General features: G+C 43.5%; 1 protein-coding gene across 1 annotated transcript in view; it reads left to right on the top strand.

Moving 5' to 3' along the window:
- Positions 1-12,948, top strand: part of mtmr11 (myotubularin related protein 11) — a 35,228-nt gene extending 22,280 nt beyond the window's left edge. Inside the window, exons 10-17 of the mRNA XM_041942685.1 lie at positions 318-445; positions 1,664-1,742; positions 2,480-2,550; positions 5,387-5,559; positions 5,837-6,007; positions 6,300-6,518; positions 7,185-7,502; positions 10,629-12,948. Coding sequence (XP_041798619.1) covers positions 318-445; positions 1,664-1,742; positions 2,480-2,550; positions 5,387-5,559; positions 5,837-6,007; positions 6,300-6,518; positions 7,185-7,502; positions 10,629-11,081 — 1,612 coding nt within the window. The 3' untranslated portion in view covers positions 11,082-12,948. The remainder of the gene's footprint in view (positions 1-317; positions 446-1,663; positions 1,743-2,479; positions 2,551-5,386; positions 5,560-5,836; positions 6,008-6,299; positions 6,519-7,184; positions 7,503-10,628) is intronic.
- Positions 12,949-23,079: the final 10,131 nt, after the last annotated feature.

The raw sequence follows: 23,079 nt of genomic DNA on the forward strand, positions 1-23,079 counted from the left end.
CTTGCCTGTTTATGGTCAGTTCGGTGCGTTGCCTTGCCAGCAGTTTGCAAGGCTGGCCTAGAGATGCAGGCGCGAAAGTAAATCCTACGTTGCTGCTTGGAAGGAGAAACACACCTACTTTTAAACATTATGAAAGACTTGGACATCAACAGGAGTTTTTTTTGGATACTTCAAACAGCTTTGGAGATGAACTCCACTGTTAACAAATATATGACTACAAAGCTGCTGAATGACATACAAGGCAGCTTGATTACAGAGAACTCAGGCTTGTGGCAGGTGTATCAGTGTGTTAACAGCAGTTCTGCGCTGCTCTGCAGGAACCTGGAGATGATCCTGTTTGGTTGCCAGTCCTCTCTGTGTGTGGTGGTGGAGCTGGGCGAGGAGCTGCCTTCACCTGCCGATATCCAGCTGGCACACAGCCGCCTGCGTGCGCTCTGTCTGGGAGGTGGTGATAAGACATGGACACACACATTCGCACGCAACACCTGAACAAATATAAATTTACAAACAGCACAAAAAAAAGCTAATGCGTACAGAATTGTGACAGATGAAGCACCCACATCTGTCTCTGGTTCTATAAACCTCTGTAATGTTAGGTCTGACAGATTCACTAAAGTCACATATTTATTTAAAGAGTTTATGTGTCTCTCAGATGTTTCTACAAAATCCCTGCTTCCTTTATTCACATTTCAGAATGTACAATCACATCACTGTGTTGCAGAGTTGTTTGGGTCTGAATCTCACGCAGTAGCAGCTCAAAGCAGGCTTTGTGAGATGATCTTTATTGTTGTGTTTGTCATGTAAGCGCACGCAGCACATTCCATGGTTGAGTGAACAGAAAGAAGACAAAACTCACGGTCGTCTACAACCACTGGCCCTGGAACTGAAATGCTGACCTCTCTCACACTCACTCTCACTCTCACTCTCTCTTGCACATGAACAATGTGTGAAGGTCACCGATTATCACGGTTTACACATTTGTCAGCTCAGTGTTTTGTCTTTTGTGGGCGAGTGCTGCACAGCTCAGAGGATTGTCCTGCGAACAGCCACTCGGATGTGTTTGATTGGCTTACTGGCAGTGGGCTCTGAGTCTTCACAACAACAAGAAAGAAAATGAAAATAGACTTTGGGGATCGTATTAAACACTAATCCCCTTGTGATTAAGTGGTTTTTGCATTCAGGGTCCCATTTAAGATGTCGATGATTTATTTTGGGGAGGTAGCTTTTGTTGTGGTGTGAGATGAATGCCCTGTCTAATGTTGTTGTACGTAATGAACGGTGCTCTGTCAGTAATGGTAATATTGTTTAAATGACTGTTTTTCAAGATGGATTTTTCGATAAAACAAACATGTAAAAGAGGAATTAAAGGAATTAACATTAAATTGTCAGCCTGGGGCCATTACTTAAAAGTGAACATGCAGCGTTTTCATCACACTAGTCTTTCTACATATATTTTGTCAACATGATGTTAGCTGCTGCACCTTGTGTAAAAGCTTTATTTAAAACTGTGTGCTCCAGAGCTCCATATCTCATTGTTGTGTCTGCTGTTGTGTTCTGTTTCTAACCTCCATGCGCAGAGATCAGCTGAACCCTTTTAAGGCTTGTCTGCATCTGTAGTGATACATAATGTCTGAACATGATCTGTATTTGTTTTGACTCCTAGATATCTCCACATCAGTGTCAGTGCCTGATGACAAATGGCTATCTACCCTGGAAAGCACCCACTGGCTAGACTACATCAGGTAACTGCTCTGATTGGCTAATCTGGGAAAGCATATCATCCATACCAGGAAGTAATCAGGTTCTTCCTGCGAATGGCTTTTTATGTTTTTGTGCTGTCTAACTGTTCACTGGTGGAGGAATTTAGGGAACTGTGATTAGGGGCATTTAAAATCCTTGAACTCAAGACTTTGAAAATTTATAGAACTGAATGGCTGCTAATTAAATTTGTTTCTATTCACATTCACATTGGAGCTTTCAGCCTTGGAGTCATTGTGCTGGATGTTTGTTAAATGCATCATTCTTGATGGGGAAGCCTTAAATGGTTGTTCCTACCTTGTGTAGATTCATTCTGCTATTTATTAGTGATTTCCTCTCTAGAATTATAATTAGCTTCACTCATTGCATTGCATCTGTAGTGCAGGAAAATCGGTGAAATATACAGAAAACAAATATTTAACAAATACAATATAAATGCAGTATTCTATGGCAGCATTTTTAGATTGTTAACTTGGCCACATGACTTTACAAAGGAAAAAAGAATCAGTATTGGATCAGTATCAGGAATGTCAAGGAATTAGGAAACTTATGAAATGGCCCCTGTGAAAGCATAATTAAAACATTAGTTTGTGCAAAATTCATTATTTTCATTTCCAAGTTATTTCAGTACATTCAGGACATTTTGTAATGTGATTACTGTTTTGTAAATGTAATGAGATGAATCTGATTGGATATAATCAACCTGCCTCTCTGTCTCCAGGTCCTGTCTGAAGAAAGCTTCAGAGGTAGCCTGCCTGCTTCGTGGCGGTCACCTGACTGTGGCACTGCAAGGTGAGTCACGTGACCCAGACCCCGGCTCATATTATTCAATCCATTCATTATTCACAGCACCTCCTTCTCATTAATCCCACATTAGGGCTTGCCCTGAAGTAGCTATATACTAGCGACAAGCACACTCCACTGAACCTACATGCACACTGTCAATAAGCCTTCATACAACATGCTTTTAAAGACATGGTTACGCCAGACTGTTGCATCTGAGAGTCCAGATAGACTCCATTAAGAAATAAGACTTCCTCATGGAAATGATGATGACATGAAATAAAGACATATTACTGAAAATAGGAATTGATCTCAAGACCTTCATGCATAAAGTAAATGTCAGATTTTAAGTTTTTACACAGAGCAAACAACACTTAGTGTATCATAACACACTTTTCCTCACAAAACTGGAATGCATTGTAAGTATATAGATCCATACTAGTGTTAATTTAGTGAGGTGTTTTTTATTTGGTCTTAGTCCTGTGTCAAATGTCCATGTTTTTATTTTTTTTTTATTAAAAGGCTGAGCATTTTAGTTCTAGCTTAGTCAATCTTAGTTTTAGTCAATAAAAACTGTTGACATTCTAGCCTTTTTTAGTTATCATAATATACCGAACATCTAGTCAATCTAGTCTTGCCAAAACCATCAATTTTTGTAATTCTGACTGTGCTGTGTCAGTGTAGTCGTGATATAAGCACAGCACAGGAAACGCAACCACTGCATTGAAAAAAACATCTGTAATATTTTGTTTCTTCAAGTTTTTATTGTTTAAACTAAATTTTAGTCTCATCTTTTTTGTCAACAATTTTTCATGTTGTAGTATATGATATATACAAGTTTAATTTAAGTTTAGTGAAGTCTGTGCTGTCCCGTCTTTGTCTCATCTTAATCGTGGAAACAAAAGTGTACGATGAACATATTTTGTCATAATTTCCAGTAATAAAATTAACACTAACGCATACATTCAGTATGCGCAACAAATTTCACAGTACTAATGCAACAGTTAAAGGGTTTCAAGAGAATGAGCCTCTGTGACTGTCTGTCTGGGAGAATTGTAACGCAGCTGTGGATGTTAGGCGCTGCTGCACAGTGGACCTGTTTTTAAAATTCATTTCTGGTTTGAACTTTTTGTACAGCAGGTCTGTTATGCTATGTTAAGCTCACCACCCACCCCAAGGCTGCAGCAGTCTGGTGCATTGGTATTCCAGCATTAGGTGAAAGCAGGCGCCTCAATGAACTAACCCCTGGCTACAAAAGCTGGACGTGAAAGGTCACCTCTGTTCTGTGGAAGGTAGAACGGTACCATCTGTAAACGAGCCTGGCTCATCTCTCTCTGACCAAACTTCGGACAGGGCCTGGATTTTCCTCTTGTGGAGCTGCCTGGGATCGGAGGCACTGAACCTCCGTCTGAGTGTTGTTGGAGTTTCCTCCTTTGAACAAGAGGGTCACCTCTACGTGACTGCGTGTGGCGAAAAGGAAGACGCTCACTGTTGTTTAGTTGTGGGTGTCAGCTGATCACCACCTTGCAGTGAGCTGGATCAGGTGACAGGGAATGCTACTGGACAGACAAGGTAAACCCAAACGTGCTGTGAGGGTGACCTCAGACTGTCTGGCTGTCCACAAAGTCTTCAGCTTTCTGCTCCTCAGGTTATTGCCTGCCTGCCTGTTATTGTTCTGACTCCTGATATTAACATGTTAAGGCACAGTAACGTTGCATTTTCTTTTTTTTTCCATCCCAGTTGCATTTATTTGTGTGTCTGACAGTAAGAGTGTGCCTTATCATCGAACAGAGACGGGTCATTTGAAAAGATCAAATTTTGCAGAACTCCTTTGATTCTATTTTATGACTCATTTAACAGATCATAGGCTGTTGTTGAGTTCCAGACATCCGGTCTTGCTGCCTGTGGCACATTCATTAACACCCAGAGAGACGGACCCAACACTGCGTCACTCAAACAATGGCTGTTTTCAGCCAAGGATGTTTACTACTTGCTGCTGGTTGTTTGGCTTTCTTTACCACTCTGTAGCTGTAAGTGACGAACATCAGGTCTGCCTGTTTAGCTAAGCGGTTCATATATCAGTCGAGCTGTAAGAGTCTGTGTTGCGGCAAATCTGACATTGGCTGGATCAGCAGTAAATGTCCCACTGCAGAAATGACTCACTTCACTACCCCAAGAAAGCTCGGTGTGCCTCTCCCTCTTGTCTTGTTGTGTCTGGCCCCGGGTCATTATGGTCCTCGTTTTAAGCTGCAGGTCTGTGGTATCGATATTGTCTTCGTCTCTTTCTCTCTCCCTCTCTCCCTTGTCAAATAGAATAAACCATTAGAAACAGGAGTATAATTAAATGGTGGTTTTAAATGGCTGCAGGCCATATAAGAGATTTCATGCAGACCCATTTATGAATGTTAAATATTTACAGTGGTTGATGTATGCCAGGAAATTAATATAAACGCTTCATGGATTAATAAGTGAAGTTGATGGACAGACATGCTCCGCTTAGAAAATGGTCTGTAAAGGGCAGCAGTGCACCATGGGTAGATGATGGGTTGGCATCTTTGATGCTTCAAAGGGACAATGCCAAGGCTGCTGCTCAGAAGTCAAGGTGCCCTTTAGATAGAAGCCTTTACTGCAAGTTGAGAAATAAGGTTACAGAGTTAAATTACATCAAAAAGAAAGAATATTTCAAACAAAACAGCTCTGTAAATGAATGAAATGAAATATTGTGTGTTCTTCTGCCTGGAATATGCTCCCAGGCAACATCAGACAGATGTAAAACAGGCGTCAGGTGATCGCACAGAGGTTTGGTGACCTTTCAGCATGTGCTCCCCCTGTTTTGTCGTCACAGAAGCGGACGACCGGGACTTGAGCTGTGTGGTGTCCAGCCTGGTGCAGGTGATGTGTGACCCCCACTGTCGGACCCAGCATGGTTTCCAGAGCCTGGTGCAGAAGGAGTGGGTGATGGCCGGCCACCGCTTCTACAGCCGCATCAACTACCACCGCGACAATGACAAGGAGGAGGTGAGAGATCAAGATTCATACCAAAGCTGCACTGGTGCATTGGATTGAAGTTTAACTGTGCAGCTACAAAATTATACAGTGATGTAACCTCAGCAAGACTTGTTATTAACATACAAATGCCTTGTATATTGTTATTTGGCCATGACCAGAAATTATTTTATGGTATTGTTTTTTATTTGCACCTCTGAAGCTTCCTGTAACTGTGGTTTTGAAAGACTTTATAGAAATAAAGTTTACTTACCTACAGTACTAACTTCCCTTCCCTCTGCCCCTGCAGGCTCCCATCTTCCTGCTCTTCCTGGATTGTGTTTGGCAGCTGTTGTCCCAGTATCCCTCTCGCTTCCAGCTGACAGATGACTTCCTGTTGGCCTTGCACGACAGCATCCACCTGCCACTCTTCTCCAGCTTCCTGGCCAACTGCCAGCGAGAGAGATGCAAACGCTCCCAGGTAGCAGACACCTGAGAGGGGCTTTGACATCTTTTGCCTGATTACAAAACTGAAAAAGGCCTAAGCAGCCTTACTGTGAAATGTATTGATTAGAATAATAATCATGTAATTCTAGTGTGTCCTCTCTATAGTCGAACCTCAGACATTGACATTTTATTACTCTTTAAAGTTATACAATATCGTTTTCTGCAGACATACTGTCTGAATTCTTCTGATTATTTACATATATTGGTAAACTTGTGAAGAACATGAAAATAATACACATTTGAACTGTATTTCCTGCTGTTCTCAGAACCTCGGGCAGTCCTACACACCAGTCAACGGCTGGAGAGATATGCTTCATCCAGATTCCTCCTCGGATCCATCTGACCCTCCTCTGCCCCCGGTGTGGGACTGGGCCCTGCAGTACAGCAAGCACAGACGAGACCGTTTCACCCAGCCTGTCCCCCCAGTCCCTCCTCTCCAACCGCTGCTCAATGGCAACCTCAACACCAACCCAGACACTCACAGGGTAGGGCTGCGTCTCATTTATGATGCAATACACCCTCTAGTGGCCATGCTGGGAGCTCTGGGTTTAACAGTGGCTCACACCACAGAGCATCTCACGTCGCCATGTTAATGTCTTTGCAGCTTTTGACTTAAAATGGATCATTTCAGTTGGGATCGATTTTATCAATTTCATGCATAGTCAGAGATCAGTTTGGATGGTAGTGCCAGAAAGAAACACATGTTTTTCACAAACATTCTTCACTGATTAATTAAATTAAAAGTGTTATTAAAAATCATCATCAGAGAATACAAGGGACTGTTGGAGAGTTTATTCCTGGGAAATTGTCTAATCTCCTGACTGAGCTGACCTCTTTCAGTGCCCTCCATATTTGCAAAGTGCCACTGCACCCTCATGTGGTAGACAAAAAATATGCATCCACTTCAGATCAACCCTTTGGGAACTAACCTAGGTTGACCATAGTGCTGTTCAAACTGCCACTAATTTCACTGATTTATTGCTTAAATCAGTGGAATAAGGAAGTAGAGTAATTGTTTTAAAATAGATACCTACACTACATACAATTTATGCACATGGTTGAGACCCACATTAGCTCGTTACTCTGAATGAAACTTCAATTCATCATAATTTTGACTGACAGTGTTTTTTCCTCCCACATCTGCCCACCAGCTGACTGACACCATCCCTGGCTCAGTCTTCCTCCTCTCTCGAGGCACCTTCTCCTGTCCTGCTAACCTGCTTCCCTGGCGCAGCGGCAGCTCAGGCGTTTACAAGAAGAGCCACCGGAGGGCGGCGTCCTCCGAGAACGTACCCGGCCTGGAGAGGCTGCTGAAGGCTTGGGCCCTGACCGAGTTTCCCCATGGCCTCACTTCCACCTCCGGACCTCAAGGACCGCTTGATCCCTATGAGCCTTTACTGCCCCTCCTCATGGGACCCTGCATGGGCTTGTGGAGGGAGTGCTACCTTCGGGGGGCGCTCCATGCACAGGTACGTCAGAAGTGTCCCATAGGCAGTTTGGAATGCTCATAAAAGAACTTTGTCAGACTGTCACTGTAGAATTGTGCTGATAATCAGGATCATGTGTTTTTAATGACTTTTCTCTATTTTTTCCACCCCTTCAGACCTTTTAAAAATCTTTCAATGAAGCAATCTAAGACAGAGAAATGGTGGCTCAAATCAGAAAGGGTTGAAACCACTTGCTTAAAGGTTGAGACTGGTGTTATTTTACCTCAGAGATGCACATTGCCATTTTTATACAACACGACTACACATCAGAGAGCGATACAGTTCAACTGACTGACATGTTCCATGGTTGAAACAACTCCACGGCTGCATTTTAAAGCTACTGAGTCAAGAGGAATTTGTTAACACCTCCAGTAGCTGTTGATTATTTCATGCCTCTGTGCCGTCGACAGCTGTGGTCGGAGGCGTCATGTTTTCGGGTTGTCCAGCCGTCTGTCCCATTCTTGTGAGCGTAATCTCAGAAACCCCTGCACGGAATTTTATGACATCTGCCGCAAACTGGACTTAAGGATGAACTGATTAGAGTTTGATGGTGAAAGGTCAAAGGTCACTGTGACTTCATGAAACACATTTTTGGCCATAAATCAAGAATTCTTCCGGTAACTATGACAAATTTTCACACAAATGTGTCATCGGATTAAATGATGATGTGGTGACATTTTATATCTAAATTGTCAACGGTGAACTTCAGCGTGACATCATAATGTTCTGCAGAAACACTTTTCTGGCCATTGCTCACACCATGACTCAGGAACAGAAGGCAGATTGCGACCATATTTCACATTTGGTCAGAGACTGAATCGGTGGCACTAATCTTGGGCGTCCACCTTGAAACTGCAGTGATTGTTTAGATCTTCTGTGCTGCCGGTAGCAGATGTGTCTGAAACATCCACATTTTACAGTTTGTAGCTTGTTTGCAGCAGCATCCATACTTGAAGCCTTGTAGTCCAGCAGAATATCATTGGTTCTGATGATACTGAGCTTCAGGTGATTGTCGTTCTCTAAGCTCTCTATCAGTCCTCTGCACTCTGCAATAGGCTCAAAGACATTGGAATTATTGACGAGAATCATACATGTCAATATAGAAATAACTTCCATGTCATCATAAAGTACACTTAATACCTTTTATTAGCTCTTCACTACATACGTTATATGATTCTGGACAGATGTGGATGTAAACTCAACTGCTTGTTGGAGGCAAACAACCACAAGGTGACATGTCTAGTTTAAACTCACCATAGTTTCAAAATATTAAAAGTGAGCTGAGAGGAAATGTGAGGATTCGGGCTGATTATTTGGTGCTTGGAGTAAAAAGTTGAAACTACAAACACAAAAGACTACTTGATATGTAGTATTTACACTATAATGTAAGCGGATTTAAGCAGCTGTACAGTACAGTACAGTATCTGGTAACATTTTCATTGATAAAAGGTTGATAGGATGACGTTTACTAAAGGCAGGCGTACATCAAAGCCAAATATATATTTTTAAAGGCGCAACCATCTGATAGGCAGCACTAACCATTGGCTGTTTCATTTGAATATCGCAGGGCTGAGTGTCTAGGGGAGGATGTGTTTAATTGGGTTGATCAAGTGGGCGACATCCTCCGCAAATGTCTCATTAAATTTGGCCCACAACATTTCCGGAAGGCGCCACATGTCTGCCGTGTTCAGCGTCATCGCGTCCTCTCTGCTGCATCCTCTCACGTCGTGACATCGTCTCTTTCATGTGCAGATTAGTTGGAGCTGTCGATCGACAACTCCCAACACGGACGCGGTGCAGCCTTTGTGCAGTCTGTGCATCAGCCTCGTCTATCGGTGTCCCCATGGTGATGTTAAGAATAGTCGAGGGCTGTGGGTGGGTGCAGTCATCTATTTTAAGGGAGCTGTAGAGGAAGAAGTGAAACCGCTCAAACGCCAGTTCAGGTTAACAGTGTAGAGAGATGAGGATGAATTCTGTGCTGTTGTGTAATTTAAGTGTTTTCCCTGCAGTTTCACACGTCATTTCACTGCCCCTCCAGGCCAGAAAAACCCTGTTTTTTTTTTTTTAGATTTACACAGGATCTGTTCTTTTAGAAATCACTACAATCAACATTCATGCTCAGGATTTCCTGCACAGCTCAGGTCTAAAACAAACAGCCTCTGTTGCATTACCTGCAGAACCAGAGCAACGGTTAACTTTTGTTTAATGAAGTTGTTGTCAGGAGTTTTGTTGCTTTTTCACAGTTGTCCTGAAATGCATTATACATGAGAGCTGTTTGGTGTCATGTCAAGACTTTGATACAGCAGAACCACAAAGTACAGCATCAAAACCTACCATACAAAATCAACAAACACTGAATATTGTAATCTTCTGGCAGGATGCAGTATTTGTTGCAGGGCTGCTGGATTAGATTGTACAGGTGTACCTATTAAACTGGTACCTTGGTTTAGAGATGTAACATTGTGTGAATGTTAAAGGATAAGGATGCTGATATTCTATGTTTTTGTTGTCAACAAATCCCATAAAAAGATCAGCAATGCGTTAATCCATCTGTCAGCACTTTCTGACTTCCCCACCCAGTTGTGGCTCTTCACCCTGAGCTCATTTGTTCCATCTGAAGACGTAAATCTTTAAAAACGGGTCACACGTTCAGTATTTTTTGCTTAAAAAGGCTGAATATTCTCACTAACACAGCTTGTACTGCTGTGTTTTTTGGCCAGCTTTACTCAAACAGGAGTAAATGCTGCGTTTGTTGAGGACTGTTTTCAGCGGTGAATTAACACACATTTGTCGCAGCATGATGGCGAGTGTGAGATCAGCTCCAGATAAACCATAATGACGGACCAGTGCAGCAGCGAGGCTTACTGCTGATTTTTAATAGTTTTTTGGACAACCATGATAAGTCACATCAGGCTTTGACAACACAGACGATAGTTGTTAGTAGGATCAGTTCAGGGTTTGTTCTGGTCTCTTCGGGGGATTTGTTGACAATGAGAAAACTGCAGGACCTCATCAGACTGAAGAACTCATAAGACCCTCAGGTGGGTGAGCTGAGGTTAGTGACCAACTGCTGTAAGAGACATTGACCATGTTGCTTTCCATCCTCAGGCGTTCTCCCACCCCATCTCTGCAAACCACCCCCACCCTGTGGAGCGGCTAGCCCTGGAGGTGCAGCAGCTCAAAGACAAGCTAGCACAAGTGTCCACAGGCGCGGATCCAAACCCGCCCGCCAAGATGGCCGAGCCCCGGCGAACCGACACCAACCTGAACCAAAACACCAACAACGGCACCTTCCTCTTCCCAGCGCCGAGGCCGCAGAGCGCTGTGATGCCCAGATCGGCACCCCCTCCTACCTCCACCAACCACCAGACCTCCAGGGGCCCTCCGCCCATGTCAGCGCCACCATCCAGGCCCGGCCACAAAGACAATGGCGGCAGCAACAAGCACACCTTCCTGTTTGGGCACTCTTCAGTAACAGAGGCCCGCCCTGACCAGCGCTATTACCCAGCACCCAATAACGCCAAGCTGCCTAAGAGCAACGGGTCCTCGATAGCTTCCTGAGGTCTGGTCCTCGTCTAAACTGTGCTCGTACGTGACACATACCGCTCCGCCCGTGACTGCGCACTCGCAAATCACCTGCCTGCAAAATATCGCTGGCATCGTGGGCCGAGGAGAGCCAGATGTGTGTCTCCTGTCACACCATATTTGATTGACTACAAGGTGATAAAAAGACATTTGGGTGGAGCACAGCGAACTGCAGCAGTATGAAATAATCAGCGCAAGAGCGCCCGACTCTGCTGCTCATCGTCAGTACTGTATGAAAAATGTGACAACTGTTTTGTATATTTGTAAAGAATCTTAGCAGTCAGTATTCCACTCATGAATATATCTAAGACTAAAAGAATAAGGGCTGAAGATGCTTAATAATGAATACAAGGAGTACATCTCACAGTATCTTCAAATGCAGTAGACACATTTAATGCCAGCCTTCAAGGAATGGATGAGAAGGAAGCTTGTAGTTTCTATTTTTAGCTTCTTATCCAAAACGGGTGAGAGTGATTGGGCAGGACATGCACAGAGGTGTGACAAGGTGGTTCTTAAGGGCACTTTGACAGCATACAAGGCAGTGAATGGATCAGGTCTTTCACTGGATCTGACCTGTGACTGTCAGCCTGCATGTCAGCAGAACGTTTTTTTTACAACCAGCCCTTTAACTCTTTATCATATCATGCTAATGTGCAAAAGCACACATTATTTTCCTAGTTTTTGTATCTCAGCTTCAAATAGAGAAGTGGAATATTGTTCTGAAATGTATTATTCTTGGAAACCGTCATTTTAAACTCCACGGACTGCGACCAGTGACTTTAATGTGGGATTTAGGGCATGAGAGCTATTTTGGTGCTGCTCTCATATCTCTCTTGCATGCCTGCATGGGAGCAGCGAGAGGCCTATATTCAGTTCAGAGTGTTACGTTAGCCTGGCTGTGTCTGGATGTGGCTAAAGTCACTGCATATTATTGCAGTATAATTCAGTTCCTGCATGACTGACATCATTTCAGGGCCTTACTAATATAATCGTATCTACACTTTCATCCTTCAAGTATTCTTGACCGTTACTGGTCGATTTTTGATGTCATACATGTAGATAAGTGTGATTTCTGAATTGTTTCTGACCAAATGTAGTATTACTTTGAGAATTTCTCCATCATTTTGTGGTGGAATTGAAGAACACAAACATCATTCTGCCTTTTGATTGCCGTACCTTCAGAAGGTAACAGTGTTGGAAACAAAGGGAAGCTTTTTTCTTCCTGTTTACTTTTCATTTGATCCGTTTCCTGCCTGGTGGCGTATTAGTATGCTGCCAGCATTCAGGCCAAGGGCTTGGAAGTGTCTGACTGTATTTAAAGCACAAAGGGAAGTATCTGATCCTGCGCCTTTAAATCCAAACAGGTTGCCGTTTGCATGATGTGGGTGTCAAGTAGATGCACTGGCGTCATTCCCACGGACGAATGAAATTGCACCGTTTGAAAACATCTTGTTTTTCTAAATGTTTTCAGGCAGGATCACAGCTGTCGGGTGTGTGACTGATGTCGATCTTCTCTCATGTGAAAAGGTACCTCACTTGATAGCACTATGAATTATTAAATTGTTGTAAATATTCATCACACTAATATCAAGGCACATTGATGTCAGCTACAATTTGAGAGCATTCAGGTGCGATGCCAATGCATTTACTTCTCCGTGGAAAAAGCATGAGGTCATCTTTGTCCTGTTGCATGGAAAATCTAATCTGATCTTCTGCTACACCTGTCGGTCTGTATCATTGTGTAATTTAATGTTTTTGGTACGAACGCTTCAATTTGCCAGATGTACATATTTTTTTTTGTATCAGCATGTTTTGAGCCTGATAAATAAAAAGTGCTATCAGTTCATAAACTCTCAGCTGTGTTCACAATCTGAATCTGTGCCACAAAAATCGAATCCGTTCTGATACAGAGCTCACAAACTTTATTTTTTAACAAAATAAATATTTACATATGATCTGGAACACTTAAAAAGTAGCATGGCACTGTACAATAGAATTCAAATGTAAAACCCAACCGCCCTGCATGATATGTACAGTCAGATTAAAACACTTTAGAGAATCATGTGCAAAATGCTCAATACTTTCACAGAAATGTACAAAGTTAGGACTCACCTGACAGGAAATGTTAACTTTACAAAATATCTACTGCACAGTTATATCATGGTAAAGCTCTGGTTTGGTCTCTCCAGTTTCTAACATCACGTTCAGTTGAATGAAACTCAGTGTTTCAACTGATCAATGCTTTTATACAGAAGTAGGTAGAAAACCTGCATGCTATTAAAAATATGAATGAGCTGTTTCACTACACTTTGGGAAAAAATGGACTGACTGACTGCAAATTTTCAGCCACCTACTGAGATGCATTTTGGCACTTTGAATCTATGGATGTTGGTGTCATGCATCCTCACGTTTCACCTGATAACCACAGACGACAGAGCAAGAGAGACAGAAAGAAAGATGGCCGTTAGTTGTAGTCCGTGCCACCACACAGCTATCATGGCAGTGCGTTAAAAATCAACCGGATCATTGCAGAGGGAACCAAAAGTCCTGCATCAGTCTGCATCCGTCCTGTGAAAGAGCCTCAGCTTCACCCCGACCGACTCCCGTGCTCCTTCCCGGTGAACTGCTGCTGCTGCAGGATGCCGTAGGGCCCGTAGAAGTACCCGGAGGAGGACGGACCGAGGCCCCCGAGCTGGCGGATGGACTTGCACATGGGGCAGGGGTAGTCGGACAGGCCCTCAATATCTTCGAAGGCCAGGTTGACGATCTGGTCACAGCAGGGGTCGCAGTAGAGGTGTCCGCAGGAGAGGCGCTTCAGGCGGGCCTCGTAGGAGATGCAGCACTGGCAGTGCGGCAGGTCAGGGCCCAGCGACAGGGAGCCGGTCAGGGAGCTGCTCTCCAGGCTGCCGGCCTGGCTGGAGCTCTGCTTGGTGGGAGACCTGAGAAGAGGGGGGGAAAGATCCACACACTGAAGAGCTGAAACTGCTAGTTCGATTGATTGTGATAATCAAATGTGAGCATTTTCCTCTATTCTCTGTTTAATGTAGATCATTACTAACTGAATATCTTTGAGTTTTCCAGTGTTGGTCAGACAAAACAAGCAGATTAAAGAGGGTCATAGACAAAATTATAAATTTGATTAACGGGAAAAAATATTTATTATTTAAAATACTTATTAATTTCAGCCCTTTCTCACTGCGCTGATAACTCCCAATAAATTCACTTTAATAGAGCAACGTTTTGATCTGACAGGTCTTCATCAAGCACGGCTGAGCCTGAACTTGGCATCAGTGTGATAACGTCAGCACAGAAATGTTGGATGTGTTCGATGTATTTCAGAGTCAGTTTGTCCACATGAGAGCACAGACAGGTTCGTTTTTCAGCTGTAAACCGCCTCGCTCGGTACAAACCTGCCACACGGTTCTTTAAAGGAAGAGTCTGACATGTTAGGAAGCAGCCTTATTTACTTTGAGGGATGTACAAACAATTTATATCTTATTACACTGATTCACTGTTCAGCCTGGACGATAAACACTCACAAAATACTGAAAAAGACGTTCTAATAATGTCCCAGAGCCACAGGCAAAGTCTTTAAATATCTTGTTTTGTCTAAAAAACTGTTCAAAATGAAAAGATATTTGATTTATAATGAAGTAAAACAGGAAAAATGACTCACTTTTTAGGAAACTGGAAGAAACAAATGCTTCATACTTAAAGAATGAACAGATTAACACAACTAATCTAATTAATTAACTGAATAATTTCAGCACTATTTCACAGTGTGATCTTATTTCGACTGATTCGCCATCGTTTGCTCTGTGAGCTGGAGCCAGACACTGAGTCAAGCCAGTCACTGCTGTGACCAAACCTTAAACCTTAAAATCACGACACAGCAGTTGCACCTGAGACAAAGGGGGGCCGAGCCGGGATCTGGCTCTTCCAGTGCGCAGCCACAACAGATGTGCTGTTACTGGACAGTTTGCTTACAGAGAATAAATAACTGGTAAAACAGGACCTGAGGTAGCGCCAGGTAGGGTGGAGGTGAGTGATTGCTCAATCATTCAGACTGTTGCAGACATTGATCTGTCTTCAGATCCGGATACTTGCGCTCTCCTTCCTCATTAACAGCTGCAGCAGAGACCTGTAGTCCTGAACCTCATGCGGTCTGAACCCTGATCACAAAAGCACTGCACGGTCCCTCTCAGCCTGGTTCATGTCGATGGGAATGTTCCTGCGCCGGAGAGCCGGACTGAGCTGTGCAGGATTTCTGATTCACGGTTTGAGTTGTGTAACATGAGCTGGCCTTCAGTGGGGCAAAGCTGGATCAAATCAGTGCAAATCATGACTCAGAAAAACCTGTTGTCATAACAACTGGGACGAGAAGGGCGAGATTTCCCCTCAGTATTTAAAGCAAATCTATTTATGCCCGATTCATCACAGCCTGGACAATTTAAAATATTTGTATTACACAATAAAGGATGAGCAGAGTGGCGGATTTTAAAACGCATGAGAGATAAATGAGCAGGTGGGCTCACCGGAGGCTGGAAACAGACCGGAATATTCCAGGGATATTCCAGGAATATCAGGGCTTCAAGGTGCTAATCGATCACCGCTCACCTTGACGACGATGAATCTTTAAAGCAGTCGAAGCTGAGAGCTGCGAGGATCCTCCACAGCAGATCCATGCCGGTCCCTCTCATGGTCGGATCCAGATTATTTCAGCGACCTGGTTTCTGGCGCGCGTCATATTTGAGAAACCGCGACACCGGCCGAGTCTGTAGATTCAGGACACAACGACAGCAGAATCCTGCACCACCCCCCGCCCACGCCGCGCTTTTACATGTGCGGATGAAAAGGATGCGCCATCATCATCATCATCACCATCATCATCATCGTGCATGTGAAAGGACGTAAACAAAACGCTGCTTCCATTTCGTGCCTCCGTCCGTGCGTGTTTGAGTCGCTTTCGATGGTTTCTCGCGTCTCTCCTCCTCCTCCTCCTCCTCTTCCTCCTCCTCTTCCTCCACGGCAGCAGCGTCTCATTTGCATCAATCAGAGGGAATCAACCAATGAGCGCAAAGTGGAGCGGGAGACTGAAATGGCCTCAAAACACTGATGAGGGTCACAAATGGAGAGACAGACTGGGTGATGATCTCTCCTGCACCTCCGGATCTGGATCACCTTGCTGCACCTCCGGGTCCAGATCCGAGACAGTTACAATTCAATAAAAGCCATATTTCTTTATAAACAGCTCTACAGCTCGTTTTATTGCACTTTTAAATGTTTGTTATTGGGCTAATCATGTAGTTTCATTCAAATAAATATATTAAAAATGCACATTTATGCGGGTTTGTCTGTTATTGGACTAGTTATGTAATGTATTTTCATTAAAACATGCAAATATACTCTTATGTAGGTATGTAAACATTTCATATTTTATTCAAACATCTTTTTCAAATTTAATATTTTAAAATGCTTGAAGGCAGCTGATGTTTATCAGCCAGGTCCTGCTGAGCAGTGGTGTGATGATGATGTAGGAAGAACTCCGCTGATACAAGCTTGAGTTGAAGAGAACTTTATTAACAAGCAGTATCAGATGCCGGTCATCTGAGAGAGTTTCAGGGTCAGATCAGAAAAACTCTGCCGTTATCCTAAAGACAATACAATATATAGCATAATGGTTTGTCCTACTCCACCCATATCTTACCTAACTCACAAAAAAGGCCATGTTCTGTTCATTGTCTTACTGAGGAGTGCATTCCTCCATTCTCACCCATATATGTCCACCTCTGTTGGGGATTCATCTCTAAACGGTCCCCTTTGTACACATTTCCACATTAGGACTCCCTCTTGCTGGCCTGTCCTGTGGCTTGCAGTTTAAACATCAGTTTACCTCTTATCATGCTTAATCTAACACATGTGTAATATTTGGTTCATCTGATCATATACCTCACAGCGTAGAGTGTCATATAGGTGCACACACACAGAATATTTAAAATGCTATATCTATATGTTTTCTATGTGAAAAAACTAAAATAAAATGTCTTTGATAATATTTAGACCGTGTTATATACATGCATACATAAACACACACACGCACATATATATATTTCCAGTCACACATGGTTAACTGAATTGACTGAATACTATTCGATTTCATTTATCTCTTTCTTTAATCCAACCACTTCAACTTTATTGTCATTGTACTAATATTAATCAGGTATACGGTACAGCCAAAAGCTGTCAGTTGTGGTACAAACATGATGTACAACATAAACAAGAGTGCAGCAGGAAGGTGAGGTTCATGTGTTTTATCTTAGTATTCATGTAGTATTTCATGTATCCTATTTTATTTATACACATTGATCTCACAGGGGTCTGGTGATGCTGTTTTTCTCCATGAGTATTTATTGTTCAGCAGTGAGCGTCATGTTTACCTGCTGTCATTGTGACTTTCAGCCTTTTTCGCTCCACAGTGCAATAATGTCATTACAGACGACTGCAACTGGTTAGGTTTTTTCATTTTGGTTTAAAATAAATTAGTAAAATATGAGGATTTTGGGACTTAGAGAGCAGTTTTCAAGAGTATTTCTTCAGCTGGACTGAATGTGAAAGCAACATTTTTTAATGTAAGCGCTACCTGAAGCAACCACCAGATGGCGACAAATATTTGCCCTGAAACAAATTGTAAACTCCAGAGACACAAACATTTTACTGTGGTTCATTTTCTCCCTTAAAGACAGAACTGTTTTTAACCATAAAGGTAAAAAATACTATAAACTATGATAAACACCAGTTTACCAGAGTTTGTACTGCCATTAAATCCCTCATGGAGGTTAATGAATCATGTTGCATCATGGCTAATAATGAGAAATACAAAAATGGACATTTACATACAGACAGTCTAAATTGAGCAGCTCAACAGAACCTGTGCAGCTCTATGCAAAGCTTCTCCATTTCCTGGTGAGTCATTAGAGCATTTACAGCTGCAGATAAGAGCTGCTGGAGGTTCGTCATCAAACTGGTCCCGGCTGCATTATTGTGTGCAGGAAATTTGATCCTGTTTGGAAATCAAATTGTGTGTCAGCCAGGCGCAACCTTGCTTTTTGTTAAGGCAGGTAAAGAAGATGCATTTAAAAATCAATTAGAGTCAACAGGTGCACACACACACACATTAACTGCAGGGCTGCAGTTTGTTTCTGGAGGTATATTTTGGTTTGTCTGGATGATAATCTGGAGTGTCAGGGCTTCAGTCGGCTCCAGCTGCTGCAGGGAAACATGCAGCTCTGCTCTGTCAACAGGTTCCTCTGCAGGGCCCAGGATGGAGCCCCGTCCTAATAACTTACCTTCACGTCTGTCTTCTCTTTCACACTGTGTAAAATGTCCCATGATTGGTTGCTACTGAGGCTGATATGGATATTGATGCATTGATGCCGATGAGGCCAAAATTCATATAAAACCATAACACAAAACAGTTTTGATAACTTCTATCTTCAGAAACGACATCCATACTGAACAATTCCAATAAATGCTGACGCAGGAAGACATGTAAAGCAATGAAAAGTGGAGGTCAGGGTGGTGGAGCAGCTTTGACTCTGAATGAAGAGGCCTGAGTTTGTGTCCTGTCACAGACCTGCAGGTAAAGTTTGACTCTTTATTATTTGTAACCAGGATCTTTCCATAACCAAGTGTTTTACACATCTACAGCGAACCACACCTGAACTGTGGATTAGTTGGTGTATATTTCTTATAACCCAGCTCCAGTGCAGTCCTCGTGTTTGTGGATGATGATGGATGGAGTTTACTCTCCAGCTTCAGGTGGATTTGATGGAAATCCACTGACGGGACAAACCATCACTGCCTTAGAAAAACATAAACATCTGAGCAGCACTCACTCGGTTCAAACAGAAGACAAATAAAAAGAATAAAGCATTGTCGGGAGGTTTCGCCTCCCCAGAGTCACTTTGGGATAACGGCTGCTTGTAGCAGCAGCATCGATTTGGTTTTCTCAGCTCTGATTTGAGGACAGACTTTTATCTAGCGCCACCACAAGGTGAACATTTTTATTTTTTTATGATCAAATACCTGGAAAACTCACTGTGACATTCCCATCAGCCTCAGCTGTACCATGTGCGCTTTATGCTCATTAGCAAATGCTAGCATGCTAACTCACCAAACTGAAAGTACAGCCTCATTCCGAATGGAGCATTTTCCGACCAAGACTCGTGGGACATGATATGATTCAGGGTTTAGGAGCATTCTTTGGACATGCGTACAGCACATTTAGAATATGCATCTCAGCTCTGTGCGATGCTGAGCGAACAGTTTGCAAGGCTGGGGTAGAGATGCATTCACGCAAGAAAAGCAGCCACTTTTCAAGGAGATGGTCGATCAGAGGAATCAGATCTGTTGATCAGAGCATGCACGGCTGCACATAAAGTAGTAGAATATTAGTGGGATACTCATTTTAATTAACCATGTAAACAGCTTAGTGGGAATATTGTCTTTTTTGGAATAAAGGGAAAAACCTGGAACATTTTGTGCATGTAAATGTTGTAGTTGTAGCTGGTGGAAAAATCTGGATGTAGAACCACATTGGCATCCACATGAATACGAAGAATACGCATCCAAGCAAATAATAATAAAAACACACCCAGAAATTCAAATGCATAGCTGCCATTTAACACTTTAAAGTGCTGAAATCCACTGGAACCTCATAGCATTCAATTTAAAACCAACAGAAACATGTCGCTGTCTGGTCACATGGTGAATAAAATTAAATATTCAGGCACCAGTAATGTGTCTCTTTGTCACTCTAACAGCACCGACGTTTCATCGCTCCTCACAATCAGACTGAGCTGCCTGCAGATAGCAGCCTTTTAGGTTAGCTGATCAATAGATGACCCAAACAGACAACAGCAGCTGAAGCCAGAAGAAAGGCCTCATCCCATCCTGGTGGCTCCTTGAAGCATTAAAGCAAGTCCTTTTTTCACCTGGCAAAAAGTTAGGCAACCTTCAAATAGATGCAAAGGCAGCATGAGAATTATTGCCTTTTTTAATTTGATACTCACCTTAAAGCTGTCAATGAACTTTTTTTTTAAATTAATGATTGACTTAATTAACATGTTTAATGTGAAAGGTGTCGCTTGTAGTGATGAAACAACAGGGAGATTCTGCAGCTCCCTTCATTTCAGCATCAAATGGCAGGCTAATTTAGCGACCAGCTGCAGAAAATAGCGGAACATCCAGCAGCCGATGTTATTTCCTTTACTCGTTGGTGGAAACCAAAACAGAGCTCGAAAAAGTGACAAAGAGAAAGAGAAAATGACACGTGAGGAAAGAAGAAATGACGGAGGCAGAGAATAAAAGAGTGATAAAATCAGCGGCTGTTAAAGCCGATCAAAGTGTTGCTGATGATGACCATGATGAAGGCCACAGGTCAAAATGCAGCTTAAAACATTTCGACTTGTCACAGCAAGAAAAGCACAGATGTGAACAATAAAAGCAAAGATGGCTGAGCTTCATTCAGCTGCTTCAGTTTCAGGGGCCTGGTGCTCTGCATGCTGGCTCTCCGTCACACGGCGATGACTAACCGGCACACCTGGTGGAGGCTTTGTTCGTGTTATTAGTCACACCCGTGCTTGACCTACAGTGGTGTTTGAGTGAAAACGCCTGCTGTGAAATAGGCCTCTTGTGTTCAACACTACAAGCAGTGCAGGAGTTTTGATCCCTCAGGACTGCTTCAACATGCAGCTGCAAACAAGCCCAATGTGATATGTATTTTGTCAACTTCATAGACCTGATTTGAGGTTTTCAGTAAAATCCTGGAATGGTTTAGCCAATTTTTTACCTTTTATGTTTACTATTATTATAATTGTAGGGTTTTATTTCCCATCTTATCTTCTGTCCCTGTTTTTCTGCTCATTCTGTCTCTTTTACATGAAGCACTTGGTACATGTTTTAGCATTTTAGCTGCATTTCTTGTTTGACATGCGCTACACAAGTTTATCATTATTAGAATCACTGGCTTCCGCTTTCCCTGCTTTATTTCTGACCGAGGTTATTTTTATCTCACGGTTCCTGCACGTTGCGCTGCAGTGAAATGTGTATCACATCCTTTATAGGACAGGACTTCGTTTTTTTTCCACCAGGGGCATCCTTATGATTTCTTTTTTTTCTTCTTTTTAACATGGCCAATTATAGGCACGAGCCCGAGCACGTGCAGGGAGAGGCTCGCCTTGCACAGTTCATTGCACCAACCATTTGGTGCATATGGAGCGAATGACAGTCTAACCGAGATGCATTGAGCATGAGCGCGGAGTGCGCGCTCTCCACCTGGTTGCGCGCATCGCGCATAAAATGTGACTTTGACACATTCAGACTCACAAATGGTTGAAGGCTCTGGAGGAAAATAAAGCACCTTCACCGTTTCAGGTTTCACGCAAACCAGCAAACCCCCCTCTTCTCTCTGAGGGGAATGGTGTCTGCTGGAGGAGGGATGGGAGTGGAGGAGCAGGAGGAGCAGGAGCAGGAGGAGGGGGCGGTGTCTCCATCCAAGAGGGATGTTGTGTAGTAAGTAAAGGGGGCGGAGGAGGGGGGAGGGTGCAACTCTCCGCTGCTACGTCATTGTACATCACAGGGGCACACAGGACCTTTTCGCTTCAGGTACTCGGGGTGACTCCCGCACAGAAAAAAGCGAATCCCCCTAAAACGCGCTGACCTTCGCACCAAAAGGTAAGAAAACGGCTCACCCTCTTTAAATGCGCAAATCCATCTCACTCTGCATTTTAGTGCACTAATTGCCCAGTTTCCTCAGCTGCTGCCGTTATCGACCGTGCATCCAGGTGCACGATTACAGGAAGATTTACGTGCGTTTATGGAACAACTCGACATTCATTTATAATCAAAAACGAGTTTATGCCTGTGGTGCGCAACGCTATGACCCCTAAACCCGCACCCGAGGAGAAAGGAAGGAATACGTCGACTTCTGGGTGAGAACATGTTGGTTATTCGTTTGAAATGTCGCATTCAGTCAGGATTTTAAGATTTCTGAATACGGATTTTGGCGAAGTGCGCCCTTCGTTCTCGTTCTTGCGGCGAGGTCTGGTGCGTTAAGAGCGATCACCATCATCCTTCCAAGCGCAGATGGTTCACTGTGAGGGGGAGGCAGGGAGAGGAGGGTAGGAGGTTACGAGTGTTATATTTTATTGGCATTAAACAGCACACAGGCCTGTGCTCAGCTTCCACCGTATCGATCCAGTTCTGTCTAATTGGCCGCGGTGTTGGCACCGATGCCCTTGCTCCTCTCCGTCGCCTGTTCCACCTCCCCTCTCTCGCGCACGGTCATAAATTTAACGCACTTTTTCTCACGTTGTAAAGAGAAGTTGTCCTGCTGATGTGTCGCTACATTTCATGTGTAAAATATTGAGGCCCGGCTCAGGCGTGTCAGGGTAGCAGGGTGTCCCGTCCTGCGTCGTGCGCCAAAATGACCTTGTAGAAACCCACCGGGGAGGATGTGATGGAGAAGGAGTGATGAGCAGTTTTTCTCCCCCCTGCTTCCCTCTGTGGTGTTGCTTTGCGGTGGTTTATGTCAGTGATGCTCAAACGACTTTGCCCACAGAGGGACATCGCTTGATAATGTGTCCTCTAACTCTTGTTTGGGGGAGGAGGAGGACGATAGATGGCGTGGATTTATGGTCTCTTCTCTGTTTGCAGCCGATGCGTTTTACAACTTGGCACGTCTGATGTCTCGTCCCCGTGGCAGCCATGACTGCAGCTCCAGTTTGTGAGCTGTTCATGTTTCCAGCCCACATGAAGGCAGTGAGGGGAGCAGTGACTGGTGCAACCCTGCAGGACCACTGACGGTCCTCTTTGGTTGTATATGATTAATGCTTTGTGATTCAAAGCCTGACACACTTTCAGCCTCTTAATTGCCTCGTCAAGCTGCAGCGAGCATCTTTACCTCGGCCTATAA

The sequence above is a fragment of the Chelmon rostratus genome, chromosome 8 (genome assembly GCF_017976325.1).
Source record: "Chelmon rostratus isolate fCheRos1 chromosome 8, fCheRos1.pri, whole genome shotgun sequence".
In the NCBI taxonomy this organism is placed as follows: domain Eukaryota; kingdom Metazoa; phylum Chordata; class Actinopteri; order Chaetodontiformes; family Chaetodontidae; genus Chelmon; species Chelmon rostratus.